This window comes from Lissotriton vulgaris, chromosome 4_1, assembly GCF_964263255.1.
Source record: "Lissotriton vulgaris chromosome 4_1, aLisVul1.2, whole genome shotgun sequence".
NCBI classification, from domain to species: Eukaryota; Metazoa; Chordata; class Amphibia; order Caudata; family Salamandridae; genus Lissotriton; species Lissotriton vulgaris.
This window is the reverse complement of record NC_141691.1, coordinates 610,920,240-610,947,657: the sequence shown is the minus strand read 5'-3', so window position 1 is coordinate 610,947,657 and position 27,418 is coordinate 610,920,240. Positions and strand designations below refer to the sequence as shown.

The 27,418-nt window shown below is 45.3% G+C and overlaps 1 protein-coding gene across 6 annotated transcripts in view; it reads left to right on the top strand.

Moving 5' to 3' along the window:
• The window catches only part of AMPH (amphiphysin), a 987,297-nt gene that overhangs the window by 727,849 nt on the left and 232,030 nt on the right, over positions 1-27,418 (top strand). For all 6 annotated transcript variants that reach the window (XM_086964852.1, XM_086964854.1, XM_086964849.1 and 3 more), the window contains exon 10: positions 5,620-5,758. In XM_086964852.1, coding sequence (XP_086820978.1) covers positions 5,620-5,758 — 139 coding nt within the window. The remainder of the gene's footprint in view (positions 1-5,619; positions 5,759-27,418) is intronic.

Sequence of the window (27,418 nt, the reverse complement as noted above, 5' to 3'; positions counted from 1 at the left end):
ACTGGACCCACGTCTGGGCATACCTGTTTCACTCGGTTGACAAATACAAGAAGAACAAATGTTGGACAGAATGCAGAACAATGTCATACATTCACCCCAATACAGAGATCTGGGCCTAAATCCATCGTTTGTTTGCTCACCATGCCATTCCAGTTTGATCCCAGCAATATGCAAATCAGTCTTGACCCTGTGCCTCATGTGAACAGTCCAGCCCAAACTGCCAGACCAGGTCCTTCTTGGGCTGGAATCAAGCATCCTAGACCGGTTTCGGGACTCCAGTGGCATGGAGAGCATGGGACCTATGCCAGGCATACCCGGCCCACTCAGGGTGACAAATGCAAAAAGATGGACAGATATTATTGGCCCAAGTGATTCAGGTTGTTAAGAATGCTACTCCACTGCTAACAGTTCTGTTGCAGCTATGTCTCGTACAAACTTTAGCCAGATTGACCCCAAAATTATTGTCCGTGATCCGATGGTAGTGATTGTTCAATCATGCAGAATATGGAAATTACCATAAGATGAAATTAAAAGGTATTTTTGGGGTTACTTATTTCAATTTTCAAGATATGAGTCATAGATATGTTGCATATTTCACAGTGGAAGTAATATGTAGCAGTAATTACTGCTCCAAGGGAGTTGTGAAGGAGACCCATTCACACTGTTTAATAGACCTTGCTCACCAGTGCTAGGTCTCAGAATCTCAAAGAGAGAGTAGATAATTCAGGAAGAGGTGGAGTGAAGTTTGGGTCAGCCATTAACAATTGAATAATTCTATTATCACAAAGCTCTGTTGAACTGGGGGTTCCCCCTAAAAACTTCTGACTTTTATGCTCTGTGTGACATCATGCCGGAGTAATACCATGAGTCACTAGATAGCTCTTACATTGACTGTGGGTATATACTTTCCAAGAGGTAGAGTTAGAAGGTATTGGAGATTCCTGGACCCTTTATGAAAATTCCACCATGTTGGGTGGTTGCTGTAAAACCCAAGACAGATATCTGGTGCTACAAGTCATTATCTCATAGAATAGTACACACCATACAGTACTGGAAGGAGAATTGCAGTGTGAGCAATCCATTAGGTTCAAGGATGCTTGTTTCTGTTCCAGGGAAGAGCTGATGTGGAAGTTCGGTATGGACTATTCCCACGAGGAACAGGGTTAAGACTGATTTGCATATGGCTGGGTCTGAACTGGGGTGGTGAAGTGAGCCAAACAACGATGATGGATTCAACCCAGATCTGTGACTGTGGGTGAGAGTCTGAAATGTATGCACGCTCCATCCATCATCTCCTAGTAATTTGCTTTGTTCACCCTTAAGTTGGCAGGCTTTGCCCAGATGTGGGTCCCTTGCTCACTTTGCCACTGGATTCAAGCTAGCCTGGCTGATGAGGGCTGTTACCCTGAAACTGGTCCCATGATGCTTGTTTATGGTCCAGGGAATACCTGGCTTGGCAGTTCAGGCTGGACTGTTCCCATGAGGAACAGGGTCAAGAAGACTGCTTTGCTTATGGCTGGGCCTAAACTGGGGTGGCGAAGTGAGCTACATAACAATGATGGATTCAACCCAGATCTGTGACTGGGGGTGAGTGTGAAAAGTTTCGGCACTCTGTCCATCAGCTCTTTGTGTTTACTTTTTTCACCCTACGTTTACAGGGTATGCTCGGACATGGGTCCCTTGTTCACTTTGCCACTGGTTTCAAACTAGCCTGTCTGATGAGGGGTGTTACCCTGAAACCAGTCCCAGGATGCTTCTGTCCTTTCCAGGGAAGACCTGGCTTGGTAGTTCGGGCTGCACTGTTCCATGAGGAATAGGCTCAAGACTGATTTGCATATAGCTGGGTCTGAACTGGGGTGGTGAAGTGAGCTAAAGAACAAGGATGGATTCAACCCAAATCTGTGACTGGGGGTGAGTGTCTGAAAAGTTTCAGTGCTCCGTCCATCAGCTCCTTGTGTTTGCTTCATTTTACAGAAGCAGTCATATGAATTATGAGTTCTTAAAAACTAGAAGTTATTTTCTCACATTCCCAAACTTACATTTTGTCAAGTAATCAAGAAGACTGTTATGAGGTTTACAGTAATTTATCTGTAGCGTGTTTATAGCTGAATCACTAATCCGAGTTCTGCAAAAACACCACTGAAATGTGGAAATAACCTGTATTAATCAGTGGGTACAAAAATGCACATTCCTGCGGTTATTCAACGCTCATAATTGTCTAGAAATTGGACATACTGGAATCAACATATTAGCAATATTTTTAATTCTAGGTGTGGAACTGCCATTACATTACTTGAAATGAGGAATGAAGGCCTAAGAAGATTTCTTGTTTTGTAGCTAGGCCTGTGCTTTACCAGTAAGCACATATTCACATACATAGAAAGTATTTGTAGACAATGTGTAGGTAGTTTACATACAGTCCATTTCTCATAACCACAGTCTGTATTGAATATAAGATAGCATGGATGTTATCATGTTAAGCAGCAATTCTTAGATTCAATTGGATCTTCCATTAAATGTAGCTTAGACTATCTAAAAAGTGCTTTGCAGAACAAGAACAAACTCTGCCCCAGGTTTGGAAGAGGGCCTCACACAGGACACAGCAAGATGAAGCAGCTTTTTTTGATGGTATAACTGTAATATTCGTTAAGAGAAATATAAACTGGAGTATTTAGATTAATCTGCCCCAATAGTAAGAACATCTCAGAAAACGTCTCTACAAGTCAACTTTTCGGAGTACTTCTTGAAAACTGCAACATTCACAGTTTTTAAGAAGTTTATGAGTAACCAAAAATGTGCAATTTTTCTAGATCTTCATCTGATTTCCAATGCTTACCTGACCTGGAGTTCCACCTCCCTTCCCATGTCAACAGCTCTTCTCAAAAACATAATTACACCATAATGGTGTAACATCACTTTTGCTAAATCCCTTGGTGAGCATGAAGCTATTTGTACACTATGATAGGTGTGCAAATTGCTATGTGATAGTGCCAACCGATTTCATGTAAAACAGATAAATGAAAGGGTCTGAGACTTTCTGTTCAAACCTCTATCAGAGATGTACACGGTCAGCTCTCACACATACTCTCTAGACTGGTTGATCTAGTGTGAAATCGTTATGTATTGACAAGGAAAGTGTGCTGTAGTTTGAAGGGTTTTTATCCTGAATGCAGCAAATAACAATGTAAAAACATGTTTATGGCATGTAAAATATTCTCCTAGAGTTTCGCGGGGTATTCACCTGTTACAACGCATTTTTTACAACGCACTACCACTACAACGCAGGCATTACAACGCATACCATTACAACGCATAGCGCTGGGGGGCGCTCTAGGATAAGAGGTAAGTTTAATTTACTATCCAACACCTTCCCTAGGGTCCACGGGGACTGGAGTTAGAATAGTAAATTATACTTACCACTATCCAGCACCCCAAAGCGCTATGCGTTGTAGTGGTATGCGTTGTGAATACCGCGTTGTAATGGTATGCGGAGTAAAAGTATGCGTTGTAACGTCATACATCCGTTTCGCGGTGCGTCCACTGTGCAGGCATGGCGTGGAAATGACCACAAAATCACCAGTTGAAAGGGAGGTTTGAGAAAAGCAATATTAGATATTACAGAAGCTCAGTATCATGCCATTTGACTGTAGAAAGATTGAAGGTAGAAGGTAATATCCATCTGAACTATGTTAGATATTAGGCGAGTAATGGCTGGTGTCCTTGCAAAGTGGCGGGCGGGGGGAAAGGGGAACTGGGACAATGGACAACCAAACAAAAAAAGTAAAAGAGAACTTACCTGCCCCTCCGACGCTCCTCTCTGGCTTTGTGCACTGCTGGCACAGGCTCCCACAATCCCCTGTAGCCAATTGTAACGCTGCTGTCATGCTGAAAGCAGCATCAGGATTGTCCGGAGTGATCTGAATTTGCATTCCGGGTAGACTGAGAACCTGCGCCTGCTGTCTCCAACACGGCAATGTACCTTGGGTTGGAGACATCTTCAGTGCTCATTACGGTTTGGCCAGCCTGAGATGTCCAGCCAAACCGTCATGTGCACTGAAAACAGTGCACCTACCAATCCCTCTCTGCCTATCATCCCCATGTCCCTGCCCCTAGACATGACGCTACGGAGAAAAATAAAACAATTATAGACACAGGTTTAGTATTTTTTTATTTTTTATTTTTTTGGCTGCTGGTGGGGGGGCGATGTTCCTTCGCCATAGCGGAGGAACTGCCTCTGTATCAGGAAAAAGCACAGGGCTTTCTTGGCTGTCAATAAAAGTTGTCGAATGGAGTGCAGATTTTGTTATTATGGGTTTGAGACCTCACCTCCCTTGAGCTTTATCTGTCCAGCATTTCTATCCCCTAGGAGAAGAGGCTGTGTCTTGCATTCCTTGAAAAAGGTATTCACAACTGCCATGATATTTGTCCTAGTTTAACCGAAATGATCCAAGATTGGTAGGTTGCTTTGTGAATTTTACTGATTTAATGATAAACAATAAAATTGCTTTTGGGAAATTTGTTGTTATAATGACTAAGGGGCATATGTATCATCCTTTTTTGTAGTCGCAAATGCTGCGATTCGCAAAAAAGCAGCGTTTGCGACTAAAAAAATGGAAAATGCGATGTATGAATAAAATTGCATCGCAAAATTAAGGAATCGCAAAATTTCTGATTCCTTATTTTTGCGTCAGCATTTAAGGAATCGCAAATTGCAATTCCTTAAATGCTACGTATGAAGCACCCAAGTCATGCGATTTCTCATTAAGAAATCGCAAATTAGCACCAACTTGAAGTTGGTGGTAATTTGCGATTTCTTTGACAAATGCAATTTTTGGCATTTGTAAAGCTGCCATGTGGCGCACATACATGCCCTTAGGGCATGTATATGCGCCATATGCGCACACATGTACATTTCAAGGGTGCATCAGGGTGTCCTTATGACACCCTTGCACCCGTGAAATTATTCTCAATTTGCGTTCTCAAATTGCGAATCGCAAATTGAGAATAACTTCCCATTCATTCCTATGGGCCTTCTGGCCCATAGAAATGAATGGGAAAGTATTCCTTAATTGCGATTCGCAATTTGCTAATCGCAATTAAGGAATATTAAGAAATCACAAAAAAATTGAGATTTTTTTTTTACATACATCCGTATTTGCAATTCTCAAATACCGATTTCTAAAAAATCGCTACTTGAGAATCGCAAAGAGGGATTTTCATACATACGCCCCATAATGTTTGATTTGCCTATCAGCAGGAAGTCACACTAATGTTTTTAAAAAAAAAACTTTTTGTATTGGTAGGATGAATCTTCTCTTTTGGGTTCGTGTGGGATTTTATGAAAATACATGTAAAAACATTGCCTATTTTAAAGAGAATGTTGTATCTCAATATACTGTTTAGTTTTTTGTTTTCCATACAGGTATTCCTCTTCACGGTTTTCACAACTGTTTCCAACTGTCCATATTCTGTAAAATGTCGATCTTTTTGTATTGTTATCGTATTATTTGATTACACAAATAAATCATTATCCCTCCTGATGCAGCTTTAATGAGTAATTGTTGTGAGTCATTATTCATTGATGAAAGAATGAAAGTTAGTGTCTGACCTTTTCCACAGTGATTCAGGCCCACTCCGTATTGCAAAGACGCCGTCACCTCCAGAGGAGCCTTCGCCGCCTCCCAGTCCTGTTGCCAGCCCAAACCATTCGCTGGCACCTGCGTCACCAGCTCCAGCACGGCCTAAATCTCCATCACAGGTAAGGGCAAAGCTTAAATGTACTCGGGCACATATGAAGAATTGTATTACCATGACATTACTGAACAGGGTACACAAGGCTGTTATTTTTAAAGCTTCACAACAGAGAGGTGTGTAAAGATTTTTGTGCACTCACAAAATTTCAGAAATTCGGTTTTGGCTCCTAGTAAACTTAATAAAGTATGTCTTCGCTACATGGAGAGATAATTTTCATGCTAATAGAAAATACAAAAAACCAAAGTGACTTGTGGAGTGCCATTTACACCACGTGCATATTTTACACATTATTCCATATTGCAAAATGCATGCAGATTTTTTCTGTAGGTGTCATTACATTTTGCAAATCTTTTAAATGCACAAAGGAATTGCAGAAGAGAAAAACATCAAGGTGCTAAATACAATGGAGTCGCAAATAGCTGGTGCATATTGCACACCTTCCGATAACTGCTACTGCAGGATACAGTAATTACTTGGCGCTCAATATGATCCCAATTCTAAATTGCCTTCTATGGATTTGGGAGGTACTGGTAATTTGATGATGATTTACCATACTCTGGGGAATGAAAACTGGAACAGCACACAATTATCATCAAAAAATAAATGTTCACATGGACGATCTGAAGCGAAACACATTTTTCATACTACACAAGGTTTGAAGATCTCCACAGATGGTTGTGCAGATTAAATTTTTTTTTTTCACTTCTTACAGAGAGAAGTGCACCAAACGGAAGTAAACAGTAATTCCAGGACCTAATATAACGTACCTACAGTCATCCATATGACTAGAAACTATTCTAAGATATCTGGAGGCATGTTTCGGATTTGAATTTTTATTTCACTAAACTGATTTGACATTAGTGGCAATCTAGAGTGTCACTTTCTGGCATCAAAGTACAGTGAGATTTTTTCGAAGCTCCGAATACAAATTTACAAACTAGTTAGCAGTGCTTAACTTGAGGAGGCGTTTGCCAGTGCTCCGCACCACACTAAGGGCCTGATTACGATGTCGAACAGAAACATTCCACCCAACACTAACTCGGATTCGGGATCCGGCCGACTTCTGCTCTGCAGGTCCGCACAACCGATTACGATGTCTTCCAACACCATTTGGTCAGACTCCCATTGACTCCTATGGGAGCCCGTGTTCAGACCGACAACACTGGCTACTATGGGGAAAATGGGTATCTGCAGAAAACCGTGCACCCTGTCTCGGGAACCCCATGGTGCCTGCCTCACAGTGCATGGTTTTAAAGGGGGGTCTCTTGGGTACCCCCATGACCCCCAACCAGAGGCCTCAGGATGAAGGGGGCCCTGCTAGGGGACCCCATAGTCAGATTCCGACAGTCTTTTTGTGTGGACAGACCGATTTGAAAAGGCTGTTGGAATCCAACATCGTAATCAGGCGGGCGGAAACGCTGTCCATAGAGCTGTGGATTTCGGCTCTGACTCACAAAGATTCTCCTAGAGCCGGTCGGAACTGATTGTGAATGTTCGAACAGTTTCCTTTCCGACCTCGAACATCGTAACCGGTCAGGCGGATTGGATTCCAACCGAGTCAGGCAGGGGGGTTCCGACACGGTCTAGGGGAATCTGACTGTCTGTCAGAGGCTTTCCGCCTGACATCATAATCAGGCCCTTAATTTGCAAAGCAGCACGTATGGCAGTCTACCACATGATGGTGCTGTTTGTCTATTTTTGTGGTGAACACATCAACAATGTTTAACAATTCAATATACATTAGAAACAAATAATACCAGGGAGTCCAGTCCATTTTTACAGCTTCCGGTGGCCTGGAATAGAGCGGATTGTCACATTTGTAGAGGTGTGAGGGTTAGTAGCTCTGTTGGTACTGGCATAGGACAGTGCTGACTGGGCAATGGGTGGTTCAAGACCTTGGGTCCTGTCACTTTCTCTTTTTTTCACAATCTAAACACTGCTAGCTAGGCAGCATTATCCATGCCACATTGTCTCATTGGTCACCATGAATCATGGTATTTCTAATAACTACCCATTTATCTGGGGTTATGACTGGTTTGTAGAACAGAGAACTGCACCCTGTGATTTACACATTGTGAGTAGCTGGCTTCAAAGTCCAGTAAACTTGGCAAATAATGCCCTTTGTGATGTAATGAAAATGTCTTTCTTTTAACGCACCTTTTATTTGAAGTATGCACTAATGTGAGCACATTTGGAGGTCTATGTGCTACAGACCTTTATACGGTTAGCTCTACAATTATATAAAAGAGTTAAGAGTGAATGAGTGAGTGAGTAAGGGGAACATCACCAAAACACAATAAAGTTGATTTAGAACACTTTCTGCACTAAGAGAAAAATACTCTTTGACAATGCTATTTGTAGGGCACACAATAAACAGAGGAAACATATATGCTCTTGCTTTGGTGGCTTATCTCTCCAGTCTTGTTCGTGCTGCAGCTTTTAGGTTTCACCCTGATGTTTGATTGGTTGAATAAATCCTTCCTCTGCTTACAGGAGGGATGCATTTTTCTTTCAACTTATTTCTTTGCTATTTGATCTTTGTTAGAAATGGGGATCTCTAGGTGGCAATGGTTTGCACCATTCTCCAAGTAGGGTCCCTTCTTCTTAGTCAGGGTAAGGGGGAACACTAAAATAAGCCCTGCTCACCCCCTTGGTAGCTTGGCACGAGCAGACAGGCTTATCTCAAAGGCAGTGGGTAAAGCATTTGTGCACACATACAGTAACACAGAGAAAACACTACAAATGGACACCACAACAGTTTAGAAAAATAAGTAATCTTTATCTAAACCAAACAAGACCAAACTGAAAAAAAAACAATACACAGTCATCAAAATATGACTTTTCAAAGGTAGAAACAGCTCTGTCCATAGCAAATTATAGATGCGACAATTTCAACACAAAGTACCTGGGAAGCGTCAAAATCATAAACAAAAAAGGGTTCGCAGGGAAGGTGAGGCATCGGTTCCTTACATGCAGGGAAGGTGATGCATTGGTTCCTTGCTTCAGGGGAGGTAATGCGTTGGTTCTTTACTTCTGAACAGGGGAGGTGATGCATCGGTTATTTGCCGGAGATGAGGTGATGCGTCAGTTTCTTACTGCATGGGGAGGTGAATAGTCAGTTTCTTACAGCGTCCCCCAATGATGCAACAGACCTGGTGCCTCAATGTGATGCATGACGATCCTGGATGATGCATGGGTTCTTACAGCCGCACAGCACGGCTTGCATCAGAATTGGTGCGGTGATCACAGACTTCGGAGATCAGAGCACCCAATGCGGTGTGCGGTGATTCTTGAGCCGCGGGCAGTCGCTTTGTCGGTTTTTTCGGCGATGCGTCCAAGACAGGTACGGATGCGTCGCACTTCTCATCGTTGCGTTGCTTTTCCAGCTCCCATCAGCCAGAACAACCGCCAGAGGCCCAGAACAGCTACAGGCACCTCTTGGCAGGTCAGAACTTCCAGCAATGAAGTTCAGGGATTTTGGGGGTGAAGTGTTTGTGTTCCGGAGACTTCAGAACAGAATACAAGCTCTTCTTCAAGCCCATTGGAGATCTTCTTCAAGCAGGGGACACAGCACACAGCAAAGTCATTTCCCTTTCCTTGTCAGAAAGTAGCCACTGCAGGTCAATCCCAGACGGTAGGCAGCACAGGGGCACTCTTTCTCATCAGTTTCTCCAGCTCTTCTCCTTTGTAAAGGTTCCGCTTGATTGCCAGATGTGATTTTTTGAAGTAATTTCTATCCCTTCTACTTGCAACAGATGGCAAGCTCTACTGCAAGCCCTTGGTGAACACCCTAACAGCAGGATGATGAAAGCACAGTCCAGCCCTTACCCTGCCAAGACAGAAGCAACCACTGCAGGTCAACCCCAACAGCACACAGGGCAGGGGCAGTACTCCACCTCCAGCTTTCCCGGTCCTTCTTCCTGGCAGTTTCCTTAATTCAGCAGTGCTCTAAAGTTCCGGGGTCTGAGCCCCACCTTTTGTAGCACAACATCCTTATAAAACCAGTACTGTCCTCTGTGGTGCAGCTTCCTGGCAGGAGGTGGAGAAAGCATTGTGTAAGGCAGACCAGGCCCATTCAGGTGAAAGGAAATCCCCCCCCCCCTACTATAAATGCAGTCCAGGTCTATTCAGCCCAGCCCTGACTCATTCAGGGAAGGCAGGACCCACATCACACACCCCCACCCCTTGGTGGCTATCAGAGAGAATGCACATTCCAGCCCCTGTCATTCAAAAGCCAGACAGTTAATACACAAACCTAGCAGAGGCCCACAGACTGGCTAAGCAAGAAAATAACCACTTTCAAAAAATAGTATTTTCAAAAACACTATAAAAATCATCTTTACTAAAAGATGCATTTTTATATTCTGAGTTCAGGCATACTAAAATCCATCTTTCCATCTTGTCCCAATGGGAAAAAAATGTTATAAATAAACTCCCATTCTATCCTATGGGACAGATAGCCTTTCAATAGCGAATAATGAAATTGGCAGTATTTCACTATCAGGACATGGCACACACATCAGAACATGTCCTACCTTTTACAGACACTGCATCCTGCCCACAGGGGTAGCTGGGACTCACATGTTAAAAAAGCGAAAATTAGGGCCTAGCAAGTGGGTGCACGTGCCAGGTCGACAGTACCAAACTTCAGACGACCGATTGAAGATCCGAGTTCCCTAGGTGTAGTTACACCGTGTGGAAGTTTGGTGACGACGACGCCATCAGTGCCCGGGCTTACGTGGGCGACTGCGACGCTGCTGCACAGCGGTGGTCTGGGGAGAGAGAGACTGTCCTGCCTTGAGGTGTCACCTGTGTCGCTCTGGAGATTGTTGGAGCTGACCGAATGGGGCGCACGACTGCTATCGCTTGCCGATTTGGTGATTCGGCATGGACCAAGGGGTCTTCTTGACCGAAGTGGCCTTTTGCCTAACATGGCTGGCAGAGGCGATTCCGACAGAGGGAAGCCCCGGGTCAGCAGAAAATCATCATTCTCTCAGTCCACCAATACAGACCGTTATGCCCACCCAAAGGGTTCGCCCGGAGTCGCCGCGAGGCCTAAGGATATGCAACGGGATGTGTCGCCAGACGACTCAGCCCCAACCCTCCGAGACGTCATGGGCGCTATTGCGGGCATTAAAGCTGAGATGCACAAGCAACATGAGATTCTGACGCACAAGGTCGACACGCTTGCTATCGAGATCAACTTGATCAGGGCCGATTTGGGCAAGACTAATGACCGGGTCAAATCACTCGATATAAAATCGTCGAGCTTGACCTCAGACGTAACGGACCTGCAGTCGGAAGTCCGTGACCTGAAAGCTGTGAACTCGCTGTTTGCCCACAGGCTTGATGATTTTGAAGGACGGGCCAGGCGCCAGAACGTCCGGATTGTAGGTGTCCCGGAGGGGGGCGAGGAGGACGCCACCGATCTCTTTGTCGAGAACTTGGTACAGAACCACCTGGCCCCTGGTGGCCTCAGCAAGTTTTTCTCGGTGGAAAGAGCTCATAGACTGCCGGGAGGCCGCCCGAAGCTAGGGGCCCTCCCGCGTCCTATCATCGCCTGTGTGTTCAACTTTAGGGACAGAGACGCTATCCTGCAGGCATCGAGGAGAGGTGGACCGCTGAAGTTCCAAAATGCTGACGTTAACTTTTTCCCGGACTTCACCCAAGCGGTACAGAAGCGAAGGCAAAGTTTCACGGGCGTGAAACGCAGACTGCGTGAGCTGGGGATGAAGTACTCCATGCTGTTCCCTGCGAAATTACGTATTGAACATGATGGCCGTGCATTGTTTTTCGACATGCCTGAAGTGGCTGGGGAATGGCTGGACACTCTGCCTCAGCGCCGGGAGGAACCAGAGGAACAGTCGGATGGGGCAGCTGGTGGCCCCGATCCTCAGGAGTAGAAGGTCCCTTTGGACCGTGTTCGGACGATGAGTCTGCTTAGGCAGTTAGTTACACAGTATTGTATTTTTGCTGATATCCTTGCCTTATGAACGGGGGAAACGGGGGGGGATAGGTCAGCCTCCTTTCTCCTCTAGGGGCTTTTCGTAGAGTAGTTTTCGGGGCGACAGGCACACTGCTAGTTGGGGGGGCTCTTTAGTCTAATGCAGGGGTGCAGGGTGGGGGCGGATGGGTTGTTTGTTTTCAATGTGTTCTCTTTTTCCTTCCTTTTCCTACTTCTTGGCAAGGTAGCTGTTCTGCTGTCCATTCATTTATGGCGACGCCACCCTGTAGGGCTGGCATGGGCCTCTACATTGACGATGGGGGGTAAGAAGTTAAATGTACTGTGTTGGAACGTTAATGGGCTGGGTGATCGCATTAAGCGAGGTGTGGTGCTGCAAATGTTTAAGAGATGCATGCCTGATGTCATCCTGCTACAAGAAACCCATCTGATTGGGAATACGTGCCACGCACTTAATAGGAAAGGGTTTAAAATGGTGGCGCACTCGGGGTTCTCCTCAGGGTCCCAGGGGGCGGGAATTCTGGTGCGTGTGTCACTCCCGTTTGAGGTGGAATCCAGTGTGGTCGATGAGAGGGGACGCTACGTCGCCGTCACGGGTAGGTGGGAGGGGCGTACCCTGATCTTGGTTTCTGTTTACGTCCCCCCTGGTTTACAAACGACTACGTTTCAGGATCTTGGGGGCGCCATTTTGAATTTGCCCGAAGGTTTGCTCATAGTTGGTGGTGATTTCAATGCAGTTGGATCCGGGACTTTAGACCGTCATCCATCCAGAGATCTTCGGAGCGCGCAGTCCTGGCTTCCTGACTTTTTAGATACCATGGGGCTTATTGATTGCTGGAGACTGCTTCATCCCGCTCAGCGCCAGTACTCCTTTCACTCCGGAGCACATGGTAGCCTCTCCAGGATTGATTATGTTCTGGCATTGGCTGCCCACGCGTCGGCCGTCTCTGAGGCCCGTCTGATGTCCAGGGGCATTTCGGACCATTCCCCGGTCTGGGTGTCCTTTGACTTCGACATTGCGGTGGCTAAGAGAGTAGTGCCAGTCAATCCATGGTACTTTCGTAATCCTAAAACCTGTGGACTCCTGGCTAAAGCCATTGAGCTCTATTTTTCTGAGAATACGGGCTCGGTGGCGTTGGCCATATCCCTATGGGAGGCCTTTAAGACTGTCTTGAGGGGTGAGTCCTTCTCCTTAATAGACGAGGTGCGCAGACATAGAGATGAGGAGGTGGTGCGGCTGGAAACAGAGATTGGCGACCTTGATTCCCAATTGGAGACTGATCCAACGCCTGCCTTGCTCCACGCTCTCTCAATTAAGCAGTCGGTGTATCGGGCCACTGCCACTGACGCTGCCAAGGCAATGGGCAGAGAACAACAAGGGAGGATCTACGATGTTGGGGACAAGACAGGCAAGCTTATCGCGTGGCTTGACAAGAAGGAGATGGCCTCCCGGGTGGTCCCTGAGGTGCTGGGGGAGGACTTTACAAAAAAGGGGGTTAAACCCATGCAGTCGCGGGGACCTGGGCACTATGTGATTCATATAAAGGGGGGTCCCCGTGGAGGAGAAATGTGTATTGTAAGTTACATACACGACAATTATTCAAAAATCAATAAAGTACAAGTTATGTAAACGAATATCAGATTGGCATATATTATTTAATGACCAATGGTTTGTGAATATCAGGTGTAATACAAAAATCATGTAAATTAAGAGCCCCAAGGGGGGGGAAAAAAGGGGAAAGGGAAGGGTAGTGCTCGAGGAAGTGTAGAGAGGTTATAACACAGTATAAAGAAGTAACAATACAAATTGGCACAGATTATCAAAGGATAATCAAAATACAAACGTCCCAAATCAGGACTAAACACTAAAACACACATATAAACAATGCATTTCAACGGTCACATCTAATTATTAGAGAATTAAGGGGTGTGCCGGAATGACAAATTGAAGGAAGAACAGTCGACGTTTCGACCCCTATCTATAGGCCAAATGTAGTCCTTTTACGGGGTCTTCATCAGGACGTCAAATTGGGGAAGGAAGGTGGGGCCATTCTGTATAAAAGAATACAAACATGTATTTAGCTACAAATCATGGGGAGGATGAAGATCATCATCCTATCTACAGGTTAGACACAGATGGAATAAATCGAATCTGATTTACCATGGTTGGAGACCCAGAAGGGTTCAATGCATAAGCAGAGGAACCACGCTTGACGTCGTGGTCAATCTGATGGGGTGGACGTTTAAATTAATTAGGAGAAACAACAATCTGTAAAAGATGGAAAGATCATACTATTTGGTATCTGCAGTTGACTCAAAAGGCAACAGTTAACCAAAAAGTGCATCATATCAACTGTCCTATGATGCGGTACAACATAGAGACTCCCAAATTAGCTAGGAAAGACTGAACCCTGCTACGTGGGCAGTATTGTGATTTAAATTAGTACCTATTAACAACTGTACTATGACGCGGTACAACATTGAGACTACCAAATTAGCTAGAAAAGACTGATCTAGGCTACATGGAGAGTATTATGATTTAAAATAGTACCTATAGGTCGTTGTAACTCAGACCTGCAGAAAATGATGGATTCACAGTCCTTTATATACCTTAATTAATCAAGAAGAATGAGAAATGTTACCAATTGTGTAAGTAATTACAAAAGACCATCATATGTCAGGTAAGTGAGTACTCACAATTAGAGGTGCGTGATTTACCGTTATAAAATCGGCTGAGGCTGTAAGTGGTATGGTCTCAAAGTGACAATCAAATCCGGTAAAGATGTATTGTTTCAACCTGGTGAAAGAGGGGATGTTATTATCGGCCAAAGCATGGATTACTACATTGTCATCAATCTCAAACCGGGAGAAAAAGTCTTACTTGCACAAATAATTATGCTCGCACTTGGAGATGCGTGATTTCACCGTTATAAAATCGGCTGAAGTCTCGAGGTAACAATCAGATCCGGAAAAGATGTATTCTTTCAACCTGGTGAAAGAGGGAGTTTTTAAATGCCAAACACGTATTTCTACATTATCAATAGTCTCAATGGGAAGAAAAAGTCTTACTTGCAAGGATGAATATGCTCGCAAGTTCAAAGCGGCAGGTAACAATACGGCGCCTATCCGTGAAAACTGTAAAACCGTGTGCAGCGTGGAGCACATTCAGATCGGTTTAGAACACAAGTGGTCCGGTTTTATCTATGGGAAAGTGAGACTAGTTTACTGAGAGAGCGGGACTCGTGAGTAAATAGATTGGTGTCTCCAAGCGCTATTGAAAGTACTTACAAGTGCGGCACAAAAAAACTGCCAGCTGCTTGCATCCCGAACGCGAAATCCGCAGTCAGAGCTCCGCGGAGTTTGGGGCGGAGCTAAACTCCGTGTCGGTGAAAATAGCAGAGTTACTATCAGGAGCCTCTAGGCTTCATCGAATCCGGTAAAAGTATTGGGAAACTCAAATAGGCGAAAGAATCTGAAAGGCCTCTATGATTTGTTAGTGGCAAAAGTAATTTAAATAATAACAGCAAAATACACGCAATAGTGCAGCTCTCGTACAAGAGGCTGAAAACTATTTCCACATTGTTGCAACAAATGTAGTTTAAGTGATGTAATGACAGGATTCCATGCGACTCTTATCACAAAAGGTCGTACACGGAAGAAGCATGTTCTTGATTGGAGACATAATTCCTAAAGGCAATTTAAAGAAAGGCTAAGTTATTAAACCATTATGCACCCTTGACCTAATCAATGAATTAGAGTCAGTCGACATTGAAACATTGCATATAGCGAAAGCTCATAAAGTACTACAACATGAGAGTGTAACAGTTCAGGATTGAAACATTACAACAGGGTTTTTTTGGGTTTCTGCTAGCCAAGTGCTGCCAATTGAGCTAAGCTACTGTCTTGTTCGTTCAAACCATTCTTGATGGAGTCCAGAAGGGACATCCATTTGGACTCTCGTGTGTTAAGTACTGTGGGCAGGTTCCCCCCTCTTCTACCCAAGGATACTTTCTCAATGACCCCAGCGCCATAGTCACGGTTTTCGCCGATTACTTTGAGTCCGTATATACCTCGGCTTCTGAAATGTCCGAGGCAGACTCTGCTGCTTTTCGTGATGAGGTGGACCTTCCGTGTCTGTCGGACACTGAACGCGATGACATGGATAGGGGTATAAGGGCGGATGAGGTTGCACTGGCGATACGCTCTTTAAGATCTGGCAAGGCACCCGGCCCGAACGGCCTCCCGGTGGAGCTTTATAAAATAAAGGCTGACGCCATTGCTCCGCCCCTACGGAACATGTTTCTTGAGGCACGCGAGAAGGGCGAGCTCCCCCCGGACCAAAGGCTGGCCACCATAGTGGTCATTCACAAGGAAGGGAAGCCCAGAGATCTTTGCCGGTCGTATCGCCCTATCTCTTTGTTGAACGCTGAGCCTAAGATCCTGGCTAAACTGCTGGCTAATCGGCTGGTGGGTGCGATTAGCGATTTGGTCCATCCGGACCAATCGGGCTTTATTCCTCACCGCAATACCGCCCTCAATCTTAGGAGGCTCCACGCGGTCATGGCAAGGATCAATATGCTCCGGGAGCCGACTGTTTAGGCGTCCCTGGACGCGACGATGGCTTTTGATTCCCTTGAATGGAATTACCTATGGGCGGTGCTGGCGAAGTTCGGGTTTGGCCCTGAATTTATTAGATGGGTCAAGCTTTTGTACACTAGTCCACTTGCCAATGTAACGGTCAATGGCCGAGTGTCTGCATCGTTTGCCCTTCGAAGGGGCACCAGGCAAGGTTGCCCCTTGTCGCCCTTGTTATTTGCGTTGGCGCTGGAACCTCTAGCTGCCTGGTTGAGGGTTCACCCTGATATCAATGGGATACAGTGGTCTTCTGACTTCGAGGACCGCGTGTCTTTATACGCAGACGACATTTTGCTCTACCTCACCTCTCCTTGTAGATCCCTTATTGTGGTCTGTGACGTGCTGCAGACCTTTGGCAGGCATTCGGGCCTGGTCATTAACTGGTCAAAATCCCACTTATATGTTCTGAGTGGTGCGACTCCGCGACTTCCCAGGGGCTGCACCATACAGGTCGCGAGGCAGGGGTTTAAATACCTGGGCATCTATATTTCAATCGATGCCCGGACACGCTATTCGAACAACTTGCTTCCCCCTCTTGCACGCCTTAGGCGCGATGTAGAGGGATGGCGGAAGCTACCGCTTTCCCTGCTTAAACGTGCGGCATTGTTCAAAATGATGTCCCTGCCCAGATTCTTGTATGCGCTCCAGAATACTCAGGACCCGGTTCCTTCCGGGTATTTTAGAGAGGTCGAAGGTTTGCAGCGGACCCTTCTCTGGGATGGCAGACCACGTATTGCTATAACCAAACTGACGCTTCCATGGTATGACGGCGGCATCGCCTTGCCTGATATCCGACGGTACTATTGGGCCTCCCAACTGGCCGCCCTTAACCATGGTTTCTATGGTCCGGCTGATAAAAGGGGGAACGCCATGGACCGGTGGCTCCTTGATGGTGGGAAGTACTACAGGGCGTTGTATTCGAGATCTCTGGATGGAGGAATGACGGGCCCCACTAGGACAGCTGTACACATATGGAGGGCTGTCACAAAGGCACAGGGATGGAAGGGTAGGCTTACGTTGGCCACCCCACTCTACGACTCAGACCTGTTGGGTAAATTGTGGCACACAAAGGGGTTTGATCGGTGGGACCTTATTGGTATTTCCAGGGTCGACGACATGATGGCTAAAGGCGAGATAAAGTCTTTCGCCGCTTTACAGACGGAGTTTCAGCTGGGAGCGACGGAATACTTTAGATATGCTCAACTGCGACACGCCCTTATGGCGGTGCTGCCAGTGGGTGAGAAGGTCCCTGAGTCATCCCCGCTGGAGGACAGGGTGTTGGATGGTCATATGCCGGACAGTGCCATCTCATTGGTCTACAAGAAACTGATTAACGTCCGGACAGACCTCCTTTCGAGTGTGAGAGACCAATGGGTGCGAGATGGAGTTGAACTGGATGATGAGGATTGGCAGTGTGCGGTGTCTTCCCCCAAGGAAGTGGCAATCCCAGCTAGATTACGTTTGAACCAATTAAAAATTTTGCATAGAGTGTACGTGACCGGCCCCCGGTTGATCCATATGGGCCACTCGGTGGACGGTCTTTGCAGGCGTGGTTGTGGTGAACTTGCCACATTTATGCACATTATCTGGGAGTGCCATGCCATCGGCTCTTACTGGAGGCGCGTCCACGCGGTGATGAGTGAGGTGACTGGAGTTGATTTGCGGGCAGAGGCCCGGCGCTGCTTACTGAATGTGTGAGGCCCCACGGACTGCAATAATGCACAAACCCAATGGGTCACTCTGGGCAACATGGTGGCGAAGCGCGACATCGCTCAGAAATGGGGCGCCCCGTCGCCTCCTTCTGTGGAACTATGGAAGACCAACATGGATTGGTGTATGGTTTGCGAAAAAACGGTGTATGTGGCCCGGGGCAAGCCCAAGAAGTGGATCATGATCTGGGGGGCCTGGAACGAATACAGGGGTGATATCTGTATCCCTCCCGACACTGCCCCATTGGATATACGACTTTCCCACTAGCCTTTACTTCCAACCTATTTACCACTTCATTCCCATCCTGCTTTCCTCTCCCCCTGATATCGTCTGATTTGTACTGCTCAGTTGCACTTTTTGGCCATAAGGCCCTGCCTTCTCCTGCGTTGGGTACTGTCGCATTTGTGTACTTATTCCTTGCCTTTTCACACCGGTTTTGGTGTTCTTTAGGTTATTTACCTCATAGGCTTTTTGTTATTATAATATAAAACTAAACCTGGTACGATTTTATAATATGCACTGTGTGCACTGATCATCCTTCTTCTAATATTGCTGCCTAGCCCCCGGGATGTAAGGCTAAATAGCTGTGTGCCTTGCTTTGTCAATAAAGGCTTTCCCCAAAAAAATGTTAAAAAAATAATTATGTCAATATTTTACTATAAAGATTTTTCAGTTCTGGACAATAGAATGTTAGCTATTCAAGCCAAGACCCTGATCCACCCCTCCGGCGAGTCCCAGGAAGGAGGAAGGAGGAAGGAGGAAGAGTTGGAAGGCGGAGGTTTACCGCCTTCCTTTTGCCCAACAAGACCATGTAAAATATTGGGTGATGAAGTCCACTCCACGATACTTGTATGGCGGTGGTTACTTATAATGACAGGGTTGGGCGAGCCACAGGCAGTAGTAGGGATATGGCCTTCAGAGTAATGCTTTGCTAGCCTCCATCATTGCTTGCAAGTGGTGGCTGAGTTAGGGATAGCAGTTCCTTCAGGAGGTTACCAACATGCAAATTGAGGCCTTAATTCTGAAGTTTGGAGCTTAAAGAAGATGTACGAAGTATGCTAAGGTCCAGCATCATGAGAGATTCTCTAAAATGCATTCTCGTATTCAGTAAAGAGCTTTGGCAAGCGCGACTGACCATCAATTTGACACAGTATATTTACCATTCTAATTCAAACTTGCCAATTAGGATTTTCAAAAATATAAGACTGGTAATAAATATGAGGCTTGAAAAAATAATTTCAAATATAAGACTTAAAAATATTAATAAGTAAATCCTGCTAATGTGGTCTCTTATGGAAAGCTGATGCAATGGCAAGTCTAAGTAATTGTCATTGTCGATTGATGCTGAGCTCAGTCAGTGTAATGGTGGTTGGCTAAGCAGGATGTAATATTTTCATAGAAGTGATCATACGTCATAGGCCATGCATTAATAAACCCAATAACACAAATGTCTATATATAAAAGTTCGAACTCTGTTGTCAGATTAATTCTGCTTTCTTTCGTCTCTGAAACTCAAGAACAAGAAGTGCAAATCTATGGTACAAACTGCACCACAAAGCAAGTTTTGCACAAAATATTTTTGAAAAAAATGATAAAAAGTACTTTAAAAAGCAATTTCGTTTTGCTGATATTTGTATTTGTATTGGGATTTGTAAAGCACAGGAATCACCCCGAAGGGGTATTTCTGCGCTGTCTAAGCAGGTAAGTCAGATAAACATGGGCAGACTGGTTTAAGCTCTGAACAATGCTGTTTTCAGGAGTTTCCTGAAACAAAGTAAGTTGGAGCATTTGTGTAGTTCCTTGGGCAGGGTATTCCACAGTTTTGAGGCTAGATGTACAGCGGTTTTGCCTCCGGTTCTAAACTTCTTAAACGGGGGAACCACCAGCAATCCTTTACCTTTCGATCTAAGATTACGATGTAGACAGTGGATTTTAAATTTATCTGACATGTAGCTGGGGCTCGCACCATATAAAGCTTTATGGGTGAGGCAACAAAGCTCAAAATTATTTATCTGGCGGAATCGTGAGCCAGTGAAGTTGTTGAAGCAATAGACCTGAGGAGGTGCGAGGTGTTTTTTTTAGGGCGAAGCGAGCCGCCACATTTTGTACAATCTGCAATCTGGTTAGTAGGGACTCATTTGCAGATGCCAGCAGTGCATTACAATAATCTAAGTGGCCAATAATCAAAGCTTGAATCAGTGTTCTTCGTACAGAGAGAGGCAGCCATCGAAAAACTAGTGTATGGTAACAAGTCCCTGCTGTAATCATCACTTGGTTCTTCATGGATTACAACATATCCAAGCTTACTCCCAGGTCTTTTGCCACCAAGGTAGGAGTAGGAGCAGAACACAAAGTTGCAGGCCACCACCTTGGGGACCAGAAATTCTGGGATGACCCAAACAACAAAACCTCTGTCTTGGACGCATTTAGTTGTAGACAGTGGTCTGACATCCCCTTAGTAATATAACATCTTAATTAATGTTTTCCAACCTCCACCAGTATATGTACAACATTAAGGGCCAGATTTACTAAGGCAACGCAAGGCAAGGCAAAGGCTTATTTGGGATTTACATAGTTCACATGGCATGATTTGCACGGTCTTTCCGTGACTTTGTACAGGAACGTAAAGCAACACAGCAGCTTGCGATGCACTGTGTTACAAATCTTAGCGAAAGGCATTCCATGGGTGGAGCATGGGCATTCCTGTGCATCCACCTATGGATTTCACACAATTGCAGATTTACCAAGTTTTGTAAAGCCTGAATAGTGTGTACTTGGTACACCTGCCACAGAGAGGCATTACCAGGAGAAATATGTTTATTTCTCCTTGTTACTTCCTCTTTCTGTGTGTGATAAATTCTGCATCAAAAATAGAAAGAGAAAAATGCTTATTTAGATTGCTTTTGTCCTGGAAGGTATCCCTTTTAGCACAAACATAATCCTGTCTGTAACACAGACAGCCTTGTAGCATGGAGCAAGAGTGCCTGCATTGGCGCTAGGCGCCACATGCGCACCAGCACTGGAAGAGAGCTAAAGATTGCAATGTCTCTGTAAATATGGTGCTCTTCAGCTCTCTCCAATTCCCTCAATAAAGCGCTGCAACTTGCCTTGCTGCGCTGCATCACGTGAGCTCTTAGTAAATTTACCCCTAATTGTTTTCTCTTTCTTGCCATTGATTTCGTTAGTTAAAAATCCATAAAATGATGTTGCAATTCATCGAATTACATTCCATCTATTTAAATTGAGTTATTTTGCCTTGCATAATTCGGTGATAAAACACTGTAGCATGCTTGAGATTAAAAACTCCAAAACAATCATTTATAGCTCGCCAGCGCCCCACAGTAAACTATAATTATGTTGCAGCCTATGAACAGGCCAAAGAATTTCTCAAAGCAGACCATGCAAAAGCCAAAGAATTTATCAAGACATGCCAAAATGGAAAAATCAATACAATGAAATTACTGTCTGTTTGTTAGAAATGAGGTTTCTGGTTGGGTAGGGTATGCGCCTAAGCCCTGCAGAACCCACCATTAGCACATGCCCCAATACCAGAAGGGACCAGAACATGTTCCCAGAAGGATCTAGGCTGTAGCACACCTGCATGCCTATCAGGGTTTACCTGGAACTACTACACAGAGATCAGCAGCACCTGCACGTCAATTAATAGGAGGTGGGGTAATCCTCACAGGGAATCAGGGGCCTCCTTCAACCCAGTCCTGACAAGTGAGCCACAGTGCCCCAGGTATGTGCACACAATGTGAGGGCAGGCATACATCGCCTACCCCTGGAGGGAGACCACACTGGTTCCCCTGTGTGCGACACAATGGAGTGCGGTTGCTCTCGTTCAGGACAAATAGTGCAGATGCCAACCCTGTGAGGCCCATCCCCTTTTCTGGTTGACCGTTATCAGGTCAAAAGAGAAAAGCATCCGCCCTCTCAGTCACGGTGAGGAGACCTCTCTGGGTCCCCCATGGCAGGATTTCCACGAGTGCAACCACCCATAAACTTGCGGTGCAGCTGCTGCAATGTAGCTTTGTATGAGGGCAGGGCCCCTCCAACTTGATGATGTCAGCGTTTCTCAGCAACGTGGAGACTTTGTGCCGAGGTTTCCTTTCGGGTTTGTTACCGCAAGTGGGACCACGTGCTGAATGCGAAGGAGGGGCCCTCAGCAGGCACCCTCCCTGCCACACGAGTCCTACAGGAACCATGCTGGTCCGTGGAAAACCCCTCAGGACACAGGGGATTCTCAACCATGAAGGCACACTAAAGTGAGTGCCTGCTCGTTGCCAGGCGCACTAAGTAGCGCATGTTTCGTCACACAGGCCGGCCGGAAACAGACAAAGCATTAAATAACGCGCAGGAGAGGACCATTGCAGGCAGCCGGACTCCGCGTCCCATGGCCAGTCGCTAGAACCCTTCCAGCATCCACAGAGCAAGGGGGTAGCCACCTGCCAGGCAAGCCGCAGATCAGCACACTGGATTAAGGATTTCCTAGCAAAGTGGCAGCCATGCAGGTAGGTCGGCACATCAAAACCCAAGTAGTGATCTTTGCTGGCAGCCCAGCAGTCCTTTGGTGCAGCATGCAGGGCCAGTAGTGTCTGCTTACAAGTCTCACGCAATCTCTCAACTCATGGGGTCACCGACCCTGTACTTATACCCCTAAAGTCTTCCTTGTTCTAAGGGGGCACTTCAAGCAATCTTAGATGTGCACAACATCCCCATTCAATCCCAAGCCCTGGCTCCAGACACACCACAGGGGGGCGGAGACAGCTTTCTGAAAGACAGGCACAACCCTATTCAGGTGTAGGTACACCTCCTCCCACCACTACATATGCAGACCAGTCCTATTCAAGTGCAAGGGAATCTCCTCCCACCACTCTAAAGCAGCCCAGGTCTATTCAGCCCAACGCCGAGACACAGAGGTTAGGCAGGACACACATCCACCCCCTCCCCCCCCTTGTGACTGTCTAGAGTAAATGCACATCCCCTTCTCCTGTCAGCCTAAGCCAGATGGTGAATACACAACCATGCAGGGTACAAAGAGTCATAAGCGCACAGAAATGCCCACCTCTAATAGTGGTACAAAAGGGGTGGTGATGGACGGAGCATCTGAATCAATCAAACACTCACACCCAGTCAAAAGATCTGGGTTTAATCCATCACCGTTCTTTAGCCCACTCTGCCACCCCAGTTCAGTTTGGGCTGGACTGTTCCCATGAGGCACAGGGTCAGACTGATTTGCATATGGCCATGTCTGAACTGGGGTGGCAGAGTGGGCTAAAGAATGGTGATGGATTGGGCCCAGAACTTTTGACTGGGTGTGAGTGTTTGATTGATTCAGATGCTCCGTCCATCACCACCCCCTTTTGTACCGCTTTTGGCCGCCATGAGTGTGGCAGGGTATGCTCAGATGTGAGTCCCTTGCTCACTTTGCCACTGGATTCAAGCAAGCCGGGCTGAAGACGGCTGGAATGCCAGAAACCGGTCCTCGGAAGCTTGTTTCTGATCCAGGGAAGACATGGCTTGGCAGGTCGGGCTAGACTGTTCCCATGAGGCACAGGGTCAGACTGATTTGCATATGGCCATGTCTGAACTGGGGTGGCAGAGTGGGCTAAAGAACGGTGATGGATTGGGCCCAGATCTTTTGACTGGGTGTGAGTGTTTGATTGATTCAGATGCTCCGTCCATCACCACCTCCTTTTGCACCGCTTTTCACCTCTAATAGTGGCATTTCTAAAATCGTAATAACAAATCCACTTTCACCAATAAGCAGGATGTATTACTACTATTCCAAACATACCAAATATGGCCATGCTACCCCTTTCATATTAGAAATTACCACTGAAATACATATCAGGGAATTCCCAATGCAAACTTATGAGAGGTCAACCTAACAGCAGAGAGAAACTAAATAGGCTGCTGGTCACTACCAGGACATGCCACACAACAAAAGGACATGTCCTACCTTTTTTACCTAGACAGCACCCTACCCAAAGTGCTAGCTAGGGCCTACCTTAGGTGTGACTTATATTTAGTAAAAGGAGAGTTGCAGACGTGGCAACCACTTCAAATGCCACGTCACTGCAGCAGTAAACTGTGTGCACAGGTCCTGTAGCGGCAGAGGCATGAGAGAGGTTTGAAAGGCTACTTTGGTGGATGGTGCAAGTAGCGCTGAAAGCCCACTATTAGCATTTAATTTACAGGCCCTGGGTATATGAAATACCACTGTACAAGAAAGGTACAGGTATATTGAGTCAGGTGTAGATCAATTATACCAAGTTTTCAAGACAGAGCACATGCACTTTAGCACTGATCAGAATTGGTAAAGTGCTCAGAGTCATAAAACCAACAAAAACTGGTCTGAAAAAATACAGCAGGAAGGCAAAAAGTGTTGGGATAACCCTGTAAAAAGGACCAGTTCCAACACTGTTTTATTATATAATGGAAATCTGCTCCTTCATAAGACCGAGTTTGTACATCCTATGGATAGGCCAAAGACGGGCCAGCTGGTAGGTGTTAGACTCCGAGCTGTGACTTAATGATCCACATACAGACGAAAGCCTCTCTATTGTTACCCATGAGTTCTTAGAAGGATGATAGGCCTTTCAGTGTGTAAAATAGAAGCCATCACCAAACCACACAATACCTTGTGATCCTAATTAATCAAGAGGAATCCCAATGTCACTAAAAAAGCTGTTCATTTCCTGCAGAAGCTCAAAAACAGGGGGGTCCATCAGTGACAGCTGATGACAAAAATTAGAGTGGGCAGATATATAATGGAGCGTTCATGAAGTCTGGGATGTTACAAGCTCAGTGGTCCTACTTTTGAACTTTTTAAGAAATGGACATAATATAGTGAAGGCTTCTTTCTAATATGCCATCTTTGTATTTCCCTTTTGGTGTAGCATCCCCTGGGGCTTTATATTTCGCTGGTAAAAATAGGTCTACAAATCTGTTTTAAAGCACAACCTTTTATTGCATGACATGCTTTAATGAAAAAATTTCCATGCATTGGCATACGCTACGGCGAAATCGGCATAATACTTGTGCCAGCTTCTCACCGTTGTTTCTGGAGTTGGCTGTATGTGCCTTCAACTGTTGGAAATATGCGGATAGCAAGTTCTAAAATAGTCACTTCCTATGAGAAACATACTTCCAGGATTACAGCACTGAGCGAAAACCCTGTCAATAAAAACAAGAATGTTGAATAGAAAGAAGCATTTCGAAACAGAGTTCATATTTCACCAGCATTTCAACCTCACTAAACATGGGAAGCGAGGACAAGGAATGGCAACAACAAATCACTATAGCTGTGAAACTCAGTTGCCCTGCAGGTAACCTTCCACCCAAAGTAATGCCAAGGCCACATAAATATATTTTATTACACCCAACATTTCAAGAGCCTAATTTACGATAACAAAGTTGTTTAAGTGAGCGGATACAGCCAAGTAAGTAATGTCCTGCTGCATGGAGGTTGGCTTCACTTCTGACCTATCCCTAAATTAAATAACTTCCGGGTCACACTTGCTTGACCAGTATCTCGTAAGCAACAACTAGATACAAAGGCGTGTGATGGCCACTATGTGCAGTCTTCATGCACTGTGTTAATATTTTCATCAGTAAAATGTCAGGAGACAGCAGCATACTACAAGGGGGAGTTCTTGATTTACTCTAAGTCCTGCTGGAATACCGCATATATGCCAAGTGCCTCTTTTAGAGTCTCAGCCACTTCCATGTTCAAAGGGACACCTAGGATTTGCATAACCAGATTTCCCTCGTGCAAAGTGCCGAAGTTGTATAATTAGTTTAGAATGTAGCTCAAATCCCACAAGCAATTTCAGACAGATGCAAAACTGAAAACCTGCTTTTTGCACATTTCCACTGAAGACACCTTCTGTAGTGATTCATACTACTCAAGTATTCACCCTTTTGACGCTGGCCAGATGTGGGATCTTTTTTTAGCCATTTATTAACACATGACTGTGAGAGAATTGAGGTTCTGAGGGGCATATTATCAAGGGGGTTTATCTCCGCTTTTTTGGCTTTAAAAGCCAAGAAAGTGGAGATAAAATGATCTCCCTATTACCTAGCTGTCGCTAACACCAGTTAGCGACAGCTAGTAGGAGATAGCGACCATCTTGGGCCCCATTTGCATGTCAGTGATATTTATCACTAATGACATGCAAAGTGGGCGTGCCAAGATGTTAGCGACTGGAAACAGTCGCTAACATCGCTATCTCCTATTACCAACTTTTGGAGATATTCGCGCTAAGCGCGAATATCTCCAAAAGCTAACACCTGCCCTGAGCAGTTCTTAGCCATGTTATCCAATGGGAGGTGGATAACATGGCTAAGAGCATTAGCTCGGTAATGCATGAATATGGCTGACTTTTCAGCGATATTCATGCATTGCGGACGTTTTTTATCGCATTTGCGATAAACCTTGGTAATACCAAGGTTTATCTGTGATAAAAATCGCCACAGCTCAGCGGTAAATTTTTGTCCCTAACCAAGCAATAGCGATAATCATCGCTATTGCTTGGTAATATGCCCCTGAGTTTCTTCAGTCACAGCTGTGGAATGAGCATTTCGTCTCACTAATAAGAGCCACATAAAGCAAAAACATGCAAAAGGGTCCAAAGTTTAACAAGCATTTTCAACGCAAACGGTCTCGCGAGCTTTTAAGCTATTGGCATTAAAAATGACAATGCCTGTTATTTATGTGTTTTTAAAAGGAACACATATATAAAAGGCAATGTTGTTTTTAATCCCATGAGCTCAAACCCTTGCAAATGTGAGACCACTGTATTGGTTGCCACGCCCCCTTTTTCTTTACGTTGCTCGCATATTCAGGTTACCGTGAGCAGTGTGTGAACAAAGGGGCATGGACAACATTAAAGGGAAAGCATGTATAGTGCTTTCAACCAAAGTTAAAAAATATATAAGTAAATTCAAAAGGTTCTGTAGCGCGGCTGCTAAAGTGAAAGCGGACCGCACCCTATAATAAATAATTAAACCCTGCGCTGTAATTTGAATAAAAACACATTACTATTCAATCAATCAATCAATAGAAAACTTTATTCGGTTTATAGTACAAACCATAAAAGTTACACATCAAAACATTAAAATGAAAGCTGGCGGGTGCTGCAATATCGTGGGTGGAATAGAGGAAGAGCATTAAAGAAAATAGTGCTCACCAACTTATGAAGCAGATCGTGTAACAACCGAAGTAAAAGGGCCAGTCCACATGGGAGCTTACAATTGAAGACAAGGCGGTACTAAGGAGGGACTAATAAGCCTATGTATGGATAAGAAGCCAGCATTTACGAAGAGCAATGACATAAGTCAATGACAAAT